Raw genomic sequence first — 21,786 nt, forward strand, 5'->3', positions numbered from 1 at the left:
CCTTGTGCAGGAGCTTGACATACAGTAGAAAAGAGGAGAAGGAGACATGGTGGAAGCTGATGGATGAGGTGAAAAGGCAGCAGAAAGGAAGAAAAACAGAAAGATGAGATTAAATTGAGGTGGATAGAATGAGATTAGAAGGAGGAGGGCACCTGTTGAGGCAAGATATTAAGGAGGGAAAGAATGGAGGGGCAAGATTGCAATATGAAGTAGAGAGACTAAAGGAAGAGGAGAGACGGCGTTAGAAAAATGAACAAGGAGATAGTAAAGACAGAATGGAAAGTAAGATAGGAGAGTAGAGAAAAGGAGAAAAGATAAGTATGGGTATTAGAAGGAAAGAAAAAGTGCTGCATAAGAAAAGAGAAAAATAATAGAAATATGGAGAGGAAAGAAGGTTTTGGAGAGAGAGAGAAGAGATGCGAGTGTAGAGCGAAAAGGAGGCATATATGGAGAGGATAAGCTATGGAAGCAAGATAGAAAAAGGGACATGTGAATAAGCAAGATATGGACGGAAAAGAAAGTGGAGTTCAATGTAGAAAGGAAAGAAAACAGGGAGAGAAAGGAAAAGAGAAGAAAAGGATGATAAAACAACCAAAAAGGGATAGGTAGACCAAGAGGTGAACAGAAGGAGGTCCGAGACAAGAAAGCGAATGAGGTGTGTGAGAGAGAAGCATATTCAAGATATAGATTTTATAGAGTAAGGTTGGCATGAGAGCAAACGGAGATTAGAAGGAGTCTGTGGGAGAGAGAAGAGGAGGACGTAAATTGAAGAGAGGGGACAGGGTGAGGGAGAAGTACAGCTGAACAGAAATAGAGAAAGAAAACATGGGAAGCTAAGGAGGAGCAAGGAGAGAAGCAAAAACAAAAAAAGGAGGAAGGAGATAAGGACAAGAGAGAGAGGTTGAGTGGTAGTGGATAGCATTAAGGAAAGGTGCAAGGGGGAGATAAGAGTGACATGGAGATATCAAATAGAGAGGAATTGTAGGTAGACCAATTAGGGCAAACAATGCTTTGGCATCCATGGTCAGGGGTGCAAGAAGCCCACTGTGCCCCTTTAGTACCAACCCAGAGGTAAGGGGAGCATTTTTTTCTTGTTTGCATTAGGGACCATGGCACCTTAAGACGCTAATTTTGGTAGCTTGCATTCCGCACATGCTTGCTTATTAAGTTGTTGCTTGTCTTCAGCACACGCAGCCTTAGCTACAGTGCACAGAACAACTCTGTTGCCGCACTTAGAGGAAAGAAATTTGAGGGAACATTGGTTGTCAGTGGTGCCATCCTAAGTTTCTCTCTTTTAAAGGCTATCCTTTCCCATTCCAACTCTTTTTCCTTTTCCTTTTGTTTCTCCTCCCTTTCCTTCGGTTTCTACTCCCGCTCATAATTTCTCTTCCCGGGCCCATTCCTCCTGTTTCTCCGCCTTCTCTCCTGTTGTTCCCCGTGAGCTAGCTGTCTTTCTCATCAGCCGTAGCTTTTTGAATTGCCCACTGCAAGCTCAGGGTCTCTGCTAGACTCAACCCACTCAAGGGATTTATTCCTGAAAGTGGAGGCAGTGGTAACCTAGAAATTCGAGTTGATGTACGCACCTGAGGTATTCTAGAAACTAGGATGGTGGGTGTCTTGGTGAAACTCTTGAAAATACATTAGGAGGCATACTTGGTATGTGTGCCTCCTAATTTGTGCTAAGGGACCATAGAGCCTAAGTCTTCAGGGCTCTCTTCTTGGGTTTTTACCATGGTTCCGTCAACTACATCCTCATCCCTTTCACCCAGTATATCAAACTGATCCCTAATGAAATTAGCAAGGACCTTTCTGTCCCTACTTCTGTTTATTCTCCACCCTCTGCTCCTACATCTGATTTGTGGACAAGGTGCTGAGAGCAATTCCCAAACCTTTGTTTTCCATTGTCAATGCGTGTTACCTTTGTGCATAAAAGAAAAAAATGGGTGTTATTGCACTACTGGCACAAATTGGAAATGAGCAATGCCAATTCTGTCTTCAGGCTGCTAAACGTTAGGCACCCCACTACTTGCCATCAACTGTCAGAACCCCTTTCAGAGGGCCACAGGGCACGCTGGGGTTACAGGGCCCAACTGTGGGGGTTGAGGCCGTTTACTCCTGATGTCCTGGAGATCGACCTACTATGGATCCTAAGAGCAACTGGGCCGAGTACACCTTCTGCTCTTGACTCTCTGTTGCAACTATGAACACGCAGTCCAAGGCTCTCTCAGAGGGGAGTTGTGAATACAGGATAGTGAGCACAACTCATAACCCAAAGAGCGCACAGCAATGTCAATAAAACAGTGTTGAGACAAATACTAATTCTTATACAAAAAAGAAATGCTTTATTTCTAACACTACTCATTGAAAGCAATATTACGTCAGATAGAGGCAATAATACATTTACCCTTGAGATCAGGGCTCAAGTGTTTTGCTAGCAATCCCTGGCCTACCTGCTCTTCGTAATGTGGTAGAGGGTATTCCCCATATACTGGTGGCCGCATCCAGGGAATGCTTACTGGTGGGCCTAAACTCAAAATTCCACTGCGATTCCTAGCAAAGTAGTCAAAAGTGTCTTGGCGCTGCAGAGCCCGTAGCAGCAAGTCCCCCTCAATCCGATAGGCCTGTAACACTTCTTAACCACTGCAGCAGCGAGGAAGCTTGCAGTGTCTTAGCGAGTGACCCTACCACAGACCCTCACTATGGTTTGGTCCTTCGGATAGTCTGGTGCGTGTGGGAGGTGGAACAGCACCCTGCATGCAGGCTCCTCACATGAACTTTGGTATCGGTAGCCCCTCATGGCATATAGGTTTGATGTAACACTACCACCCAAGGTCCCACCCCTCACCACACTATAGTCTGAGTGACTGCGGCCTCTCCTTGAATATTGTGGGGTCGTCGCTAGGCTCCGCAGAGGCTTCGGTCCTTGTATAATTTCATGGCCGCCCTTCCTGGCATGCAGGGTTGCAGCAACTGGCACCGCACAGGCTTCACTCGCCCCTGATGGTACACCGTTCACGTCCATCTTCGCGGTTGCCCTCACCTGGCACACGGAGGTCATCGACTGGAATCTGCACACGAGCAATGACTAATAGGTGCACACACTTTGCTTGCACACACATTCACCATGCTCGTGCTAAACAAACACTTCACCCTTCATTTATTGTACTTCTCACAAGTAGACATACAAGCATTCACCGCGTAAACACTGCACAGCAGTACATCTCTCATGTTATATACTCCTCGCAGGTATACATACACCCAATACATGCATTCAGCATGCACATACTGCGCAGCACTGCTTTATACCTGCACTGTACACTTCTCAGGCCCTTATACAACCAACGCATAGTCAACCCTCCTGCATTGTGCAGCACTTTACATCCAACTGATGTAGGCCAAGGGGTGAGTTTAAGCACACAGTAGTGGAACTAGAAAAAAGGTGAGTGAGCTGGTATTAAAAAGGACCTGGACAGGTTAACAAGATTTAAAAGCATTTTTATTGCTCATTCACTTTGTGAGCAATAAAGATGCCTTTAAATCTTTCTATCTTGTCACATTTTCTCTGCTTTCAGAGGCAAAGGTCAAGTGTCAGTTTGTCTTCCTACTCACCAGAAAGCACGAGTAGGACCTAAAAATAGCTAGTCATTATTGAGTTTGACTCCTAAATGCGAGCAGCGAGTGGATTTTTCGAGCCCTGCTACTGATCACTACACAGTGTGCTGCCATCACCATGCTTGTACTGCTTAACTCCTGGTGAAGGCAGTAGCCTTCCACCACTAAGAGGTCAGCGCTTTGGGCACCCCTCCCAGTCCAACAAGACTGCAATCCATGAGAAAGGATTATGCCATGGCGCACATGGCATTATATGTGTGTGCTTGTGACAACAGAAGATCAGCACTAGGGATCCAGACAACAGTACAGTTGAGCAGTCAGGGCAGGCGTACCAGTCTATTACAATGCAGAGGACTTTTCCGTCCCAACAGCGTTAAAGCATGTGTACATTAGTTTCCAAGTGTAGTGAATAACCTTTTAACCACGCTGATACCATCCATTCCAGGTCACACCAATGGATCTGCCAAAGTCTGAACCAGTTATTGTGATTATTGGCGGTGGGATTTCGGGGATCGGTGCTGCAGAGCGTCTCTACAGGCACGGTTTAAGAAATGTGAAGATCTTGGAAGCAAATGACCGGCCTGGTGGCAGGATCTGGAGTACACTGTTTGGTGAGGCAATTTATTCTATCTATCCATAATCATCAGGTTTGTGCAAAAAGGAAATGAAAGGATATAACGAAAGAAAAAAAACTTTTCAAAGGAAAACATTTTTTTCGACCTCATAGTAGGAACTAGCAAAGACCATTTCATTTATAATTTCAAAGTTCATCATGCAGTAAAGTTAAAGATATGAACAATGCAAACTACAAGAGAACATCAAAAACTTTAAAGTAACCCAGTGATTTTTTTTATAACACACTTTATTAATTTCCCCAAGACGTAGCACCTCATGCGATTCTTGTTACATAAAGCATTCTCTCTCCTGTGGTGATCAGTGCTTGGACAGCTGACCTATGCCTCTAGCATTGATCTCAGCAAAAGCAGCCGCAGCCTAAACGCTCTGGTCCTCTGAACGGTTTACCTTTCGCTCTCTCTGATGTCAGAGCGCAAGGCATGCTGCGCCTAAAAGATGACAGGAAAAGCGTATTGGGCTGCCTGTAAAGCTTTCCCCTCTCACCTCAAGAATTAAAAAACACAGAAAAAGCTTCTGATATGACTGACCAACAGAAACATTTTCTGGCTTCTGTGTCAGGACGAGATGTCATCCTCCACACTGATAAGCTACCAGGTGGCTGGTAAGGTTCCAGATTTACATGTATACTCATATGATCGCACAGAAGTGCACGCTCTCCATACTGCTGTATAGGCTAACCTGGAGTTCAAAGGTGGAAAGTTGGATAAGGTGTAGGCAGGCAGAATATATAGAGAAGCTGAAGATGTGCACTGTTCCTGTAAGGAGCCAGCAGCTTTCATATCCTAGCATGCCTCTGACTGGCAGTTTTTGACAGTCTCCATTCCTTTTTGCCTACTTGTGCTGAGTGGATCTCTGAACACTTAATGGGTTTTGCCGCCCAGTTTTTTGAGGATTTACCCCCCGACTTTCAAGTTTGTTTGCCAAAGTTGTACATTTGTCTGTAGATTTAACTCTGTATTTTCATTTTATGACACTGCTTACAGTATTAGGGAGGCATACCTTCTGCTGAAGAAGAAGGTAGCCTGTGACCCCCATGATCTGTGGCTGTACTCTGTTGGGCCCGTTGTGTAAGCTAGCTTGTCTTTGGGGGTGGGGGGCGGGGGGGGGGGAGGAGTACTGTAGTAACCATTAAGGGTACTTTTTGCATCCCTTAATGTCAGAAGTGTTGGGGTGAAGCTGTTATGACTGTTTAACTAGGTCAAGCTGTTATATCCTTGGCTTTGACAGTAAGCCGGATGTAAAAGATCAGTTTTGTCATAATCAAGGTTGCCGTGCTGTGATGCGTGGATTTCACCATAAGAGGCTGCTGCAAGCCTTCTCCCCAAATTTGTCAAAGGCCTTGTTGCTGTTTGTGTCACCACTTTGCTCCTTCTTACCAATTGTATTTGAAGAGATCAGCGTTTCCTCATTCACACTGGCCTCACCAGTCTGGGCCTCAACCTCTTCCACAGGGACTAGTATTTCCTGAACAGAGTTTGAAGGCATGGGAGCTCCTAATATTTTAGTTTTTCCTCAACTTGCGTGAGAAGAGAGTAGAATGGGAGCCAAAAGAAACACTGAGGCATTTGCCTTTGATAGTTGAGTCATCATCTTCTTTCGTCTGTGTATCCTCGGTGACCTAAAGCATTGTCCTATTTTATAGCGATAGTTACTCATAAACGCTACAGCCATCGACATTTTAAGAAAAAAGTATGCACTCATTTGAAGGGCTTGTTATTTAGGACCAAGTTACATCTTCCAAAACCAACCAGTTTTAATCACAAGAACCATATACAGTGAAATGTTTTAGAGTTGCATCTCTCCTAGTAACACCAATGCCATTTTGACTGCTGTTAAACAATCTAGCATAGTTTTAAAGTGCTATATAAAATGCCAAAGCTCATTTCTAACTGTTTGCCTAGACTTGTCACACACATGGAGACAGTACCCACAAACACCACATTGTTTATATGTACTTAAGTTATTTTTTCCCCCAACATCTGTATTATTAGACACTGGGAACCACCTCAACAAAATTGCTTTTATTTAATACTTTATTATTAGAAATTGCCAAATGTGATTTAATGCTAATGTCCTATAAATATCATTCGCTCCCTTTCCCTTGCTAACATTTGTGTTTATTCTGTGGAGTCGCTAATAATAAGAGTTCCATCTGCTCTCCTTGACCCCTTAACTTTCCTGTCCAGTTAAATTGATACACAAGCCTTTTCAACATTGATCGACTTTTCTTTCCTCTGGCCAATTCACTGAGACTGCTCTTCTTCCAGTTTCTATGTTCTTCACGATCTTAACAAACTCTCTTCTTAGTCTTACTGGGTTTTCTGCATCTTTTGATACTTTCGGTCACTCTGCTAATTTGTCCTTCGATTAATTTGGGTTCTGGTCTTTCATGTTTCTCTTCCTGTTTTACTGTCATTCGTTTTCAGAATCCTGTAAAAGTTATATCTCTATTGCTGCATTGACGTTTGGTGTACCACACGGGCTGGTCCTGTCCTCTGCTCTCTAATTTGTATCTCTATACTGTCCCACTCGCATCCCTCAAATCCACTTTTGGTTTCATGCACTTTTCTCTTTACACTTTTTTTTTCATTACCAACATTCACTGACCCCAGCAATGCTAGACTCTTTTTGTTTGTTATTGATGCTTGGATGGCTTCCTACAACTAAACATACAAAGGTGATGGGAGGAAGGCTTGCAAATGGTTTAACCACTTGCGATTGCTCAGGGTAGCATGCTAACCAATTGGTTTTTGTTTTTGCCCACCATGCCCCATTAGACTAGCTTCAGGTACGTGCAAATCAGCGTTGGTACTACTCCACTATGAACTGTGCAGCACTAAAGACCTTACCAGATCCTTTCCGTACCAGAACACAAAAACCCAAGACAAGTTTTGGCTCATTTGGGCCACTTCAATCAGGTGCAGCTTGATTACGGTTGCACATTGTCGATGGGACCTACATCTCGACAATCACATGGCCACTTGGAACGTAACATCAAGCACATAAAAGGAGATAGAGAAATGCTTGTTAATAGTCTAACAATTGCCAATGTCTCAGAGTAGCATTCCAAACCATCCCATCGCTGTTTGCGTGTTTTGAGTCACAATGGAATTGAGGGTGAGGTAGCCTGAAGTTTATTTTGCCTGTTGCAGCAAAGCCGCCTTATTGTATTTTAGATGCTTAACAAATAAAATTAAGATTGGATGTTGTTACTACATAGACACTAGTTTGTGCTTTATCTACCACAGACGTTCTCTAAATTGTTTTTGTGCACCTTTAACAATGCACCAGACCTACAAAGTGCATAGAAGAATAAAATACCTCAAAACTGTTGTTTTAACAAAAATTATTTTTTAAAAATGTACTTTTTCTAAAGCATTGGGACCATAAGTATGGCCATGGAGGGGGCGGGGGTGGGGAGGGGGGGCAACATCAGTACTCTGCCAGGGAATGCTTGCAGTGCAGCCACCCAGGCTGTGACAGAAGGAGCACTGGGTCCCAGCCTCCCAGGTCCCTGCCTCCCACATGCCCTGCTGTCAGCAGGGTCATGGGCTGGAGTCCCGTCCTCATTGTTTGTCAGAAAGACCTCCAGCCAGAGGTTGCCTCCTCACCCGCATCTCTCTCTATCCCTCGAGTGCTGCGGCCTCCGTCCTGGCCCTTAGCTCCATGACTGAGCGCCAGCAAGTATGCGGCGGGCCCTCCCCCGACCGCAAATGGAAAATAATTTCCTGCTTCACCAGTGCCATTGCTAAGTCTAGAAATTGGTCCCTCACCTTGCGTCACTCATTCTGTGGTTAACCACCCAAAGGCAGATCTCCAGGTTACCATTATCCCTCCTGTTCAGTGTACGCTCCACGTCGGTGGCTGCTGAGTGCCAGAAACGCCTGACCACAGGACAGTTCCAAACCATGTGTAAGAAACCATTGTCCCCTAGATCACTTCTGCCTCATAATATTTATTTGGTGGGGAGTCAGGTAAGTGGTGTGTATGTAATTTAATTGTGTGTATTTGAAACAGGTATTTCGCCAAACCTTTTGAAACTGTTCCAAGGCCATCCTCCACTCCTTGCCTTGTCGCCTCCTACCTAGCACCGCCTCCCACCATTAGCGCCTGCAAGGAAGTTCTTCTGAGACATTTCCACCACTGACTTATAAAGCCATGAGATCATACTGCTCCCATGACCAAAGGTCATGCATTCCTGCAGAAACATATGGGTCCGGGGCTCCGTCTGACTCCCAGCCAGAGTTCCCTCATGGCCGCCTCTGTTGCCCCGTATGTGAGGAACTGATTCCCAGTTAGGTCCCTCCTCCTTCACTAGTGAGTCCAGTGTGCGTAGCATACCCTGCACGTAACACTCCCCACAGTTTCCATGCCCGCCTCTAGCCACTGTTACAGTCTCACTGCCAGGGCCTTACAACATCTCACTGCAAAGGTCAGGAGTCTCGAATGGTGAGGGCCCCCTTCGGAATCCACCCCAGTAACCAAGCCACAAGGGCACACCTGATCCAGGGCTCGGCAAATTTCCCCAGGTCCCGCACATCCTGCCAGCCAGCCATCTCGCCAACCACTGTAACTCTGCCGACAGAAAGTACTTTTCCATGTCGGGGCACCGGGACCTCCACTTTTAGTAGGCCAAGGTAATGGCAAGGGACACCCAGTTCCATCCATTATTGAAGATTAATTCCCGGATCACGGTGCTGAGGGGCCTGAAACCAACTCCAGGGGATCAAAATCGGGAGGTTGATGAAATAATATAAAACCTGTGGGAGGATCGCCATCTTAGTAAGGGCTACCCTTGCCATAACTGGGAGTTTAAGGGCCTGCCAGAATTTCACAATTCCTCTGAGTCCCCAGAGAACAGATCCCAGGTTCGCTTCCCTGGTGTCGTCCTCGTGAAACACCCGCATTCCGAGGTATTTGAACTGGGTCCGCCCCTATTGAAACTGGTGTAACATCACGAAACGTGGCGAGTTTGTCCAAACCCAGGAACAAAGGAAATGCATATGTCTTCTCCCAGTTGGTCATAAGTCCTAAAGCTTCAGCCAAGTCTTCCAGTAGGACATGCACCGCTATATTCCCAAGCCAGGGTGTCGGAGGTAAATCAGCATGTCATCGGCGTTCTGGGACACTGCATGCACTTTATTATGCAGTGGTATCCCCCAAGGCATACCCTCAATCCTCATTATACTAGCAAAGAGTTCCTCTGCAAAAGCAAATAGCATCAAGGAGAAGGGGCATCCCTACTGCATACCCCGGTGCACCCCAAAGGACTCCGAGATGCCACCTCCCACTCGGTCAGGAGCCCAGGTATCCGCATATAGGAGGGCGACCTAGCTGCACGAACGCAGGTCCAGATTCATCTACCTCATCACTTCCTGCAGGTTTGTCCAGCCCAGTGTGTCAAAGGCCTTTATGTTTGTCTACCGAAAGGACCAAGGCTGCCCAAGCGTACTCCTCCAACATCTCTCCCATGAGTTGGAAGAGTCTACGGATATTGACCACGATTTGTGGTGTGGGATAAAGCCGTTCTGATCACTGTGCACAAGTGCGAGCAGATGATGATACAACTGGCCCTGTAAGTATTTTACTCCATGTTAGAAATGGGGGTCTCCAGTTGGCAATGGCAGGCGCCAATGTCCAAATAGGGCCCCTTCTTCCTAAGTCAGGGCAAGCGGGCTACCCCCTTTGACAACCCCTGCTCAACCCCGTGGTAACGTAGCACGAGCAGTTAGGCCTATCTCAGAGGCAGTGTGTGAAGCATTTAGGACCACGTACAATAAGGCAGCAGCGACACCACAAAAGGACACAACTCAGGTAGGTATAGAAAAATAATGTCTTTATCTAACAGTTTAACTCGAAATTCTCAAAGCGTTTCAACAACTACAATTTACGTCAACCCGTAGGGACTCCCAAAAGTAGTTACGTATTCACTGGAACTTGACACTGACTAAGTTCAAGGGCGGGGCCTACACGACCCGTTGTGCACCAGATACCTGTCGGTGAAAGGGGACACAGCACGCAGCTTCTCGAAGAAGCGAAGATGATGACAGGTGGACTCCCAGCGACCACAAGTCCGGGCTGTAGAGGTCTGTAGCGTGCACCCACAATGATTTGGACTCTCGGGGACAGGCGTGCTCTCAGCGGCAGCAGAATGCGGCTGCGGTGGCCCGGCTGGTGGTGGCGATGACTCTCGTCATGCAGCTCCGTGGTGGGCTCACAGCGGCAGCAGCTCTCTTAGCTGCGGCGGCCCACGAGACGATAGCAACAATCCTCAACAAGGGTGAACAAGGTGCGGGCACCTAGCGGCAGCAGCTCTCTGTTAGTTGTGGCGGCCCACAGGACAAATCACGATGATGCCAAAGTTGACAAGGATGCGGGCACTCAGCAGCAGCAGCTCTTTCTTAGTTGCGGTGGCCCACAGGACAACTCACGATGGTGCAAAGTGGCAAAGGGTGCGGGCACTCAGCGGCAGCAGCTCTCTCTTAGCTGCGGCGGCCCACAGGACGACTCACGTTGGTGCAAACGTTGTCAAGGGTGCGGGCACTCAGTGGCAGCATCCCTCTCTCTTAGCTGCAGCGGCCCACACGGACCCAGTGAAAGGTTCAAGGGTTCAGGTTCAGACGGGCTCTCAGCGGCGGCAGCTCTCTTAGCTGCAGCAGCCCATACGGATCCAGCGAAGGGTTCAAGGGGTCAGATTCAGGCGGGCTCTCAGCGGCGGCAGCTCTCTCTTAGCCGCAGCAGCCCACACGGATCCAGCGACAAGGTTTAAGGATTCAGATTGATGCGGGCTCTCAGCGGCGGTAGCTCTCTCTTAGATGCGGCGGCCCACAGAATGAACCACGAGGATGCAAACGTTGACAAGGGTGTGGGCACTCAGCGGCGGCAGCTCTCTCTCTCTCTCTCTTAGCTGCAGCGGCCCACACGGATCCAGCGACAGGTTCAAGGGTTCAGATTGAGGCGAGCTCTCAGCTGCGGCAGCCCTCTCATAGCTGCAGCGGCCCATATGGATCCAGTGAAAAGGTTTAAGGGTTCAGATTGAGGCGGGTTCTCAGCGACGGCAGCTCTCTCTTAGCTGCAGCAGCCCACACGGATCCAGTGACAAGGTTTAAGGGTTCAGATTGAGGTGGGCTCTCAGCGGCGGCAGCTCTCTGTTAGCTGCAGCGGCCCACACAGGGTCAGCGAAAGTTTCAATTGTGCCCAGTCTGTGGTCCTCACAGTTGAACTAGAGGCTCCGGATTACTCGACGAAGGCCTCACCTGCGAGCAGAATTCCTCGCACAGGAATTCCGACGGCTGACGGGGTGAAGTCTAATGTCCCTGAGACTTCTGCAGGAGGCGCTCTTGATTCAGGCCCTCTGGTAGTTTCTTCGGCAAGCTTGGTGAAAGTTTCAAAGTCCTTTCCTCTGTTCACTCGGACAGAGTTTCGTCTTGACATCCAGAAGGAACACACACGGACAAAGTTCCAGCGCAGCATTTTATACCTAAAAAGTCTTTGTTCTCTAAGGTCGCAAATCACTGACTCCAGTCAGAACCAGTTCGGTGGGGTCGGGGAGCACTTGGTTTACGAGGTGAAATCCTGCCCTTTCGGAATGAGGGGGTCTGCTATCAGACGCCCAGTGGGAGGTGGATCTATCATTCACCTTGCCAGGCAAAGCCCTTCTCGGATCAAAGAGTCACCCCTTCCCAGGCTCTGAATACCGATCTCTCTCTCTCTCCAGCCAGGTCTGACCCAGCTGCACCTGCTGCTCCAAAATCAGAAGGCCAATACACATACTCGCAAAGCCTACAGTAAAGCTTAGGCAAGAAACTATTGCGTTTTCAGAAGAGGCATTTCTAAACATGGGATATATAAACGGTCCTTTCTAAAAGGCGTCTCTCAATGTCCCGAGCACAAACATATCAAATTCGAAGTTCCTATCCGGTTCCTGGGGCCAGATAGGATGATAGAGAGTAATCCTCAACCTGCCCAGTCTGGCCTATGAGAACGGATCGATTCCCAGTAGCGACAGTGAAATTCAGGGTAACTCACTATTGGACATGCTAAACAGATCTAGGCATTATGGTTATCCTAAGTCATACAGTCATTTATATACAGGGAGCATTCGCGCTGTGGCACTGATTAGCAGTGGCACGGCACCCAGAGCATCTACATTCAGCCATCATACAAAAATAGGGAGAGGGGAAGGGAGACCCACGCTAATGATGCCAAGTCTAACACTCAATATCTAATAATCAATGTTTAGCATCAATAACAGCCTATACACCCCTACTTTCTCATGGCTCCCCTACTACCCTGGTTTGGTCACTGACAAAGCATACCAAGATGTGGCCGGCAGGCGCCTCTCCTCTAGCTCATGGGCATAGAGTGCAGTAAGCCTGGGTGTCAGATATCCGACGTAGTTGCAGTAAAATTCCTCTGGCAAACCATCCTGGTTCGCCAGGGGTCTTGTCATACGATTTAATACTTCCCCCAGTAAAAACTGTGCGTTTGCTGAACAACATAAATGTTGGGATGGTGCGAGTCTGATTCCCGGCACCCCCTCAGTAGATGTTGACCTATAGTTCTGCTAACTCGCAGTGTACCATTTGCACCCCTAACCTTGCAGGGTACCAAATGTTTGTGCAACCTCAGAACATGACAACCCTGACTCACCAAGGAATCGTGGTAACAGATCTAGAACGTTTTTATTCTAATTCTCATGCATACCCAAGGAAATATGCAAGAAATACACAACCTGTAGTTTCAATATTTATTTAGCAGTGAGAATCTTGAGTAAAATCTGTTTGCTGCAATTACTAATAGAATGAAACATATTACCATAATTAGCAATATGAGAACAGTGGAAAGAATAATTCGACCATTGTGCTAAAACAATAAATATATGCTGGCATATATGTAGTGCAATGTAGTATACTGTAGTGTGCTCGCCTACTTAACGCTCCCTAACCTACCTTTGCCTAGGGTAGGTGATCTGCCAAGAATCTTTGCCGGGTGGTCTAACTCCCCATTACCTCTGGGCTAGTGACCTCAGACTATCCATCTAGGTGCAAAACGGGACATCCCTCGTGGAGGTGATAGGAATCAGCTGAGCTGGAATTCAGGTGTGCCGCTTGAAGTGTCAGCAGAATGCTCCTATAATTTAAACGAGGTAGTGAATTTATATATATAATAAACAGTCCCTATATTGTCACGCCAAGGTCTTTGTCAGGCCACAATTGTTTGGCAGGGAAACAAAGATATCAAAACCAATCCATGGAGGGTGTTTCAGCAACAGTGAATGGTACTGTATCTAACTTATCTATGTCTAACATCAGGTATGTTGCATCCTTCCTTGCCATTATATTTTGCTGTTTTCTGAGATGTATGGTAAAAACAAATTTGTGGCATTAAGGTGTCACCATGGTACATGACCTCTAAGAAGTGTCTTAAGAGTCCAGCTCAGTAACATGATAGCCCTAAGCTGTGATTGCCCATGTTGTAAAGTAGACTTGCCACCCTGTATGTTATTTATTACAGACAAGACAATGTTTCTTTTTTTTTTTTTTCCAAAAACCTTTATTATTCCATCAAATTGTACACTGCTATTCAGCCAACAACCCGGAGGCAGGCAGCTAGGTTGCGCGGCGGCTCTCCGCCCAAGCATTTGAGGTCGTACATTTGAGCAGCATTCCAATAGTATACGATACACATTATACAACCAAACTAACAGTGAGCGAGAGTCGAAAGAGAGCGAATAATGACTAAACGAAATGTCACAACTGTCGCCATTCTGCATCCACATTGCGCCATATCTGCTCAGACACCAGGCAGTCCTCCGCGTAGAGCAAACCCCATACTCCAGAGCACTTATATCAGGCGGCCCCACAGCGTGCATCTCACCGCAGTCACCCTCCAGCCACGCCATCCCGCCAGACCCACAACCCGCCTCCTCAGTCATCTTCCAACACTGTGGTCCTCGCCAGCCAGTCCACCAGCGGCTGCCATATATCTACGGGCCTCGAGCGCTGTGGCAACTGGTCCCAGTAGGAAGTTAGTTGCTCCCTACAGTACACCGCCGCTCCTATCCAGGCCGCCACTTTCGGCGGAGCCGTTTTCTTCCAGTGTATCGCTATTTGGCACTTGGCAAGTAATAGCAAAAGGGCCACAAGCCTGCGCGAGGCCTTAGGCACATTTCTCACGAAACCCAAGAGGGCCACAAGTGGGTCCAGTTCCATCTCCGCTCCTGCGATCTGTCCTATGGTGTTGGGGACTGCAACCCAGAATCCGCGTATGGGGCCACACACCCAAACTAGATGATAGAACGTGGCCTCCCTCTCGCCACATCTCCAACAGTTCGCATCGGCCCGCAGACCCATTTTACACAGTTGTATGGGCGTACGGTAGGTCCGATGTAGGTAGTTGAAGTGTACCAACCGCAGTCTATAATTAGGTGATAGGTTTTCAATTTGGGAACAGCAGTACTCCCACTGTTTCTCTGTAATAGATATACCCTCTTCACCCTCCCACAAGGACCTGGAGTCCACGTGCGCAACCGGTGTTGCGCTTTGAGTAGACCTATAGATACGCGTAATCAATTTACGCGAGGAGGAATTCGAGAGTATGTCCTCCAAAGCCGCAAGTGTCGGCGGGGCATCTGGAAACATAGGGTACCTGCCTTTGCAGGCAGACCGCAGTTGATAGTATAGAAGAAGCTCCGAGGCCGTCGGTTCAGGCGCTGTCACCATAGCCTGCACTGTGAGGAAGGTATCGTCCGGGTACAAGTCTCCCGCCACCCTCAGGCCACAAGCCTGCGCCCGTCGCACCACCGCCGCGTCTGTCAATGGACCTAACAGTGGATTAGCCGCAAGGGGCATACTCGGCGCATATAAATCCCCAACGCCTGCACGCTTAGCAATGTTCGACCAGGCCCAGCGCACCATTTCAACAGTATCAATGCCCTCCTGGGAGCGTTTGCATCTCTGATACACCGCCGCTCGAAGGGGACAGGGGGCCGCAACGTCCATCTCTATTGCCGCGTGGGGTTGGTAGGGAATCGGGTGATGCCAGTAGTGCAGGCACTGAGCCTGTGCACTATACGCATACAGCTCCATGTCCGGGGCCGCAAGGCCACCCTGGCGGAAGGGGAGCGTGAGTAGGTTCCATGCCACTCTGGGCTGCTTACCCGCCCAGACAAGTTCAATCAAGGCTGAGCGGAGCCGGCGGAAGAAAGCCTTCGTAAGTGGCACAGGGATGTTCACGAACAAGTAGAGAAATTTAGGCACGACCACCATCTTTGCAGTAGCTATGCGGCCCGTCATAGACAGCGGCAGCGCTTTCCATCTCTTCACCTTACTCTCCAGCCACTCCACGGCCACCCCAAAGTTGGCCAGCCATATATCCTGTACCGAGCGGCTCAACTGTATGCCCAAATACTTGACCTCATCCGTGACCCAGTCAATCGGAAATTCCGTGTGGCATTTGCTCGTACCATCCGTTAGTGGGAACATAGCCGACTTTGACCAGTTTATATCTATGCCTGTGAGGCCACTGTAGCGGGTCACCTCTCGCATCAGCGGGTCAAAATTCTCCGACGGATTCATCATATAGATGGTGATGTCGTCGGCATACATAGATACTAGTAAGCCCCTCGACGTGAATCCGATACAGCGCTGAGTGTGATGTTGTCGCAAACGGGCTGCCAGCGGCTCCGTCGCTATGGCAAAGAGCAATGGCGACAACGGGCAACCCTGCCGAGTCCCTCGCGTTATGGAGATCGGGGCAGACGTCTGGCCATTTATCCTTACCCTAGCCGTCGGATCATTATAGAGTATGCCGATACGCCTGGCAAAGGATGGGCTGAACCCCATGCGAGTAAATAACGTCCTTAGGAATTTCCACTCTAAGGAGTCGAATGCCTTAGTGGCGTCCAGCAATGCAGCCGCGGCCTGCACCTTGGGGTCCAAATAATGCAGAAGCCCAAACAAAACTCTCAAATTGTGGGAAGTTGACCTCCCCATTACAAATCCCGACTGATCGGACAGCGCTATCTGTGGCAGCATATATTTCAAACGGTCGGCGAGTAGTGTAGCGTAGATTTTGGCATCGAGGTTGATTAGCGAGAGTGGGCGATATGAGTCCGGGCTGACTGGGTCCTTACTAGGTTTAAGTAGCGTGATAATTAGGGCCTCTCGCATCGATTGGGGGAGGATGCCCTTCTCCACTGCCTCCTCAAACACTCTGTGCAATCTCGGGACAAGTAGGTCGGCATATTCCTTATAGAAGGCCGCAGTCAGCCCGTCAGGGCCCGGTGCTTTGCTGAGGGGCATAGCCGCTATCACCGCTCGAATATCATCCTGCGTGAACGGCAAGTCCATATATTGTCGGGCATTGTTACTAAACCACGCTAGGGCTATGGTGTCTAGATAATCGCTGAGAACCGTGTCCTCAGGTGTCACCTTAGAGGTGTACAGGTCCCTATAGTAATCCGTCATCACTGCCAGTATAGCCGGAGGCTCTCGCACCATGCCGCCCCCTGCCCCATGTAGCTCCAGGATATGCTCCGACCCTCGCGGCGCACGCAGCATGTTCGCTAGCGTGCGTCCGGCACGATCACCCTCCCCATACCTCCTGGCTTGAGAATCTTTAGACAAGAACGCAACCTCCCTGTCTGCCTCCACCTGATACATGGTGAGTTTCGTCCTGAAGTCAGCACTCGCCCCGCCAGAGGGGGTCTCTAGCAGCACAGCCTCAAGCTGCGCGAGTTCAGTTTCTAACCTGCTCAAGGTATCTCTTATGGTTCTCAGTACTCCCGTTTTTAGTGCCATGCAGTGCCCTCTCGTCACTGCCTTACAAGCCTCCCAGAGCGTGCCAGGCGAATCCACAGAGCCCTCGTTAAGTTCGAAGTATTCTTCCAGTCGTCCCCGCAAAGAATGCTGAAAGACTTGGTCACGCAGCGCCCGGGAGGGGAACCTACAGCTAAACGGCTGGATGTACTGTAGCGGCGTGGATAGCGTCAGGCATACCGGGGCATGGTCAGATAAAGACCGCGGCAAGTGGGTCACCTCTAACACCGACAAGTGTAAGTCTCTGGACAGTAGCCAGAAGTCCAGTCTGGACCAGGCCGCTCTGTGAGCTGTAATGCATGTACCCGCGCGGACCTCCAGGAGTCCACCAGCCCTGTATCTTGCATAATATAGCCAAGCGCCTCCGACGCCCTGGGGTGATGTTCTATAGTTGTGCCCTGCCTATCTATAGTATCCAACAGTACCACATTGTAGTCACCCCCCCCACAATATCGCTGCCGGTCCGCAGGCCCGCACCCTGTGCCATAAGTCCTCGTAGAACTCTGGGTTGTCGTCATTTGGGCCATATACATTCACCAGGAGCACTCTTGCGCCGCACAACGACCCCACTAGTAGAATATATCTGCCCCCTGTGTCTCTGATTTCCTCATGTGTCCTCCAGTGAAGACCCTTTCTAAGTAATATCGCCACCCCTCTGGAGTAGTTGGAATAAGGTGCATGAATTACCTCACCCCATCTGTTATGTCTGAGCAACTGCGCAGCATTAGCTGTCAAATGCGTCTCCTGCAGGAGGCAGATGTCGGCGCCTTTTCTGAGTAGGAAGGCCTGCACCAATCGCGCTTTGCGTCTATCATTCATACCTCTTACATTCCAAGTAATGCATGTTATGTTCTTCACAGCGACAGGCATAGGAAAAGATCTCGTTCAAACAGCAGACATGTTCCTTGCTCCCAGTCGCCCGGCCATTCCGCGCCTAGATGCAAAGCATACCCTACTAGCCCATCGGGCCACAATATGCGGGGACGTCCAGAGCTCAGCAAACTGAAAGCCTGCCGACAAGGCAGCGAACAGTGTACGGCATGCGTTGCAGCAACATATCTCGCCTCTCTCGACTCAACACCGTAAAACACACCAACCCCAACATACCCCCCCAAACTTAAGTCAGCCCAAGCCCCACCCGCTCCAACCCCCCAATTAGGTTGTGCAATGCCCCCCCAGGTTACCCTCCCAACTAATAGAGCTGTAACTACAGCCAGTGGTCGTAACCAATGTGTGGGAATCATCCCTTGAGGTACGCAGGTTGGCCAACACCTACCCCCGTACTTTTGACAGGGTGATCGAGCTATGACCTGGCATGGCAGCTCGAGGACCTCCTTCGCCAGAACCCAGCAATCTGCCACAGTGCCCTCCCAGCGTCTCAATCCAATCCTCCCATCTACCAAACAGTCAATAGTAGCCGAACCGGCCAGCGCAGGCAAAACAGAGCAGCATAACTGAAAGCCACACAGGGTAACTTATTCAACATCACTCAGCCTGTCCCCTTGTACCGATCCCACTGGAGGTGCCTGATTCTTCTGATCTTTCGCTAGTTGTTTCGCATATAGCAGAGCCGCCTTCGCGTCCAAAAAGAAAGATGGTTTTCCGGGGCCTTGTACCCGGAGTTTCGCAGGGTATATTAGGGAGTATTTCGTTCCCGTTTGCTGGAATAGTTTCTTTGCTGGCATAAATTCTCTTCGAGCGGCCTGCACCTGCATAGTATAATCAGGGTATATTGCGATGTGGTTGCCTTTATATTGCACATCTTTCATGTCTCTTGCCATTCGCAATATCATGTCTCGGTCCCTATAATTTAACACGCGCGCAATGATAGGCCTAGGTGGCGTGCCTGGTTTAGGCCTGGGCCCCAGTGTGCTGTGCGCCCTCTCGACAAGGAACATCGGCGATAGACCCGACCCAAACAGGTCTTTCATCATCTGTTCAACATATAGTTCCATGTTTGTGATGTCTGTCGTTTCCGCCACTCCCGTGACGCGAACGTTGTTGCGCCTTGAGCACGCTTCTAAGTCCTCGTTTTTAGGTCTCGCCTGACCCAGCGCATGCGCTGGTCTGGCGAGACTTATTGAGAGGGCTCCAAAAAGTGCTACCAGGCCAGCCTAGAGCTACAGTGCATGTGCGCGGGCGCGCGCCGCACTTTACCGCGATTACTTTCACTTTCACGGCCACTTTGATGTTTGATCGTGATCGCGTTGGCGATCACTTTCACTTTCGCGGCCGCTTTGCATAGCCAATAGGTCTCACTTTTGGAACCTTATAAGTATTTAGTTATGCAACTGTTGCATGGCTAAACACTTATAAGGTCCCAAAGGCGAGACCTATTGGCTATGCCAATGCTTGTTTTTGTTGTATGAGCGCCAGGACTTTGTACATGCCCCGCAGTTTTGTGGCGAGGTCCGTCTGGCTTTCCTCCGTGTCAGCCACTCGCGTTTCAAGCGTCTCCACTCTTCCTTCTTGTTTGTCCACACGAGATGTGATACTGTCCATGCGCGCCGCCAGTGCGTCCATTTTGCCATCTATGCCCTGCAGGCTTACTTTTAGTTCTTGAAACATGGATTTGATGTCCGCGTCCTGGGAGCCACTCTGATCGCCTCGGGCGGCCTCTGCGTCGCGGTGTTCCTGGTCCGACGTTTTCTGCTTGGTCTTGTCGAATGTAATTTTCGGCTGCCGCGTATCCGGCTTGCCCTTGGCCACCACCCAGCGCGTGTCGCAGGCGAGGGCAGACGGTCCACAAGCTCCCCTCCCGATACAGGCCTCCCCTGACTTGATTCTCGCAGCGGGAAGGGCAGACGTCCCAGGGGGCTATGTCTCAGAGTCGCGATATGGTCGTAACGTGGCAAACTGAACGGGGGCACACACAGCGCGAGCCCTCCAGCCCCGGGCCGGTTGTTGTACAGTGGATCCTCGCACCGCACACTCCGCCGCCAGCAGCCGCGTCCTCGGTCTCAATTCGGGGGGGGGGGAGCATACACTCCACAATCCGGGGTCAGAGCCAGCTGGCCTCTGGCCCCGCCAGCAGTCCGGTCGCCGCAGCAGGGGCCGCCGATCCACAGCGTGCGTTGTCCAGCACCGATCCAGGGCCAGAAAGGAGCCCCCCAGCCAACCACGGCGCACCGATCGACACCTTGAGGCTCTCAATGGTAGGTAGTCGCCACGTAGCCGGCGCCGATTAAAATGGCCGCCTCGCAGCCGCCACCTCCAGGGCCGCCGAAGTCTCCGAAGTCCCGAGGTGAGTTCAGGCGATTGATGGGCACGGGGTGGCCTCCCCCCCCCCTGTTGGTCAGGACCGGAGCCCCCCGGCCCTCGCCCCAGCAACTCCGCTTACCGCCAGCTCCGGCGTTCGTCTCTCGACCTCGTGGCGTCCCACAGCCAGTCCACGATTCCTCCCCTCGTCACACCTCAGTATTCGATGCCGCGGACCATCTCGCCGGTTCGCTGGCCCCGCGACACCTCGATGGCAGCCGCAGGGGAATGCGCTGAACCATCCGATGTTCTGCAAGCCGGAGCGATCAAGCGGCCGCCGCCCCACTGCACGTTCCGCACTCGGGCCACGCCGTACTCCAGTCCCCGGCGCTCGCTCGAGCTCCAGGCCGCGGCGGCAATTCGATCCCTCCGGGCTTCGTACCGCAGCAGCTGCAACAACGGGACCGGATGGTCCGGCGAGCGGGGCAGATATACCCAGCACACTTCCAGGGTCAGGAGGTCCGAGCCCAGACGCCAGTAAAGCCGATAAATGACGGATTTATGTGCTCGATCGACGGAGCTGCGGTTTTAGGCAGCCATTCTGCTCTGCAGCCAAGCCACGCCCCCACAGACAAGACAATGTTACTCCGAGTATATTCAAGTAGAAAAGGTGGTCATACTATTATCGACTACTGCCAAAACCCTTTTGAAATTTGCCCTGTCAATTTCGTGCAGCCTCTCAACAACCTCCTGCTGAGAAATCTTCCAAAGTTTATTGTATTTTACTTACAAGAAGCGCTTTAGATGTGGTTTTCGAGGACCTAAGAGAAAGTCCTGTATTCCCATGTCATCAGAGAGAAGGGACAAGTGTTGTTTCACCTGAGACAATGTGGAGGTTTTTAGCTAAGCAAGGCACAACTTCCTAATACTGTAAGTGTTGACTGCATGTAACGTGGGCCGGGCCTGCTGATCTTAAACCCTTTCATATCATCCATGAAACGGGCTTGACATCCGTTAGTGTCTAAGGGCCACACTAAACTTCCGGCATGATTGGTACCCGATAAACTGTGCCATTGCGAAGCATGATGTCCATTGTTTCCTTCATGTAATACTTGAACTGCTGCGAGTCAGCAAAACGTGTATATGTGAGAATCTTTGGTGTATTTATATCCTTTATGCTAGCCAGGCCAAGACCTATTTGTTGCACCATCTTGTTCAGGAAAATCATTTTGTATGGTATAAGGCATGCTCTAAACAAAGCCTTGTTTCCCTGAACCTGCTATTCCTTAGACCCCTAAATCAATTTCACACATACCGTGCCCCTTCAAACGTCAAACCCTTGTGTCGACAACTGGGAAAGAAAAGATGCAGAATATATTAGCTTGGTATCTGTGAGCATATTTTTCTTTAATAGTGCTGGTGTGAGCCTAAAATAGTAGGACCCTGGGTCTGTTGAATCGTGATCTGAAAAATATGCAAACTTCTGTGCAAACGTGTTGGAGCTACCCAATGGTGGTAT

At 49.6% G+C, this 21,786-nt stretch overlaps 1 protein-coding gene across 2 annotated transcripts in view; it reads left to right on the top strand.

Annotated features, from left to right (window-relative positions):
* The window catches only part of PAOX (polyamine oxidase), a 382,337-nt gene that overhangs the window by 22,081 nt on the left and 338,470 nt on the right, over positions 1–21,786 (top strand). For both annotated transcript variants that reach the window (XM_085608703.1, XM_085608704.1), the window contains exon 2: positions 4,058–4,223. In XM_085608703.1, coding sequence (XP_085464829.1) covers positions 4,058–4,223 — 166 coding nt within the window. The remainder of the gene's footprint in view (positions 1–4,057; positions 4,224–21,786) is intronic.

The sequence above is a fragment of the Triturus cristatus genome, chromosome 1_2 (assembly GCF_964204655.1).
Source record: "Triturus cristatus chromosome 1_2, aTriCri1.1, whole genome shotgun sequence".
In the NCBI taxonomy this organism is placed as follows: Eukaryota; Metazoa; Chordata; class Amphibia; order Caudata; family Salamandridae; genus Triturus; species Triturus cristatus.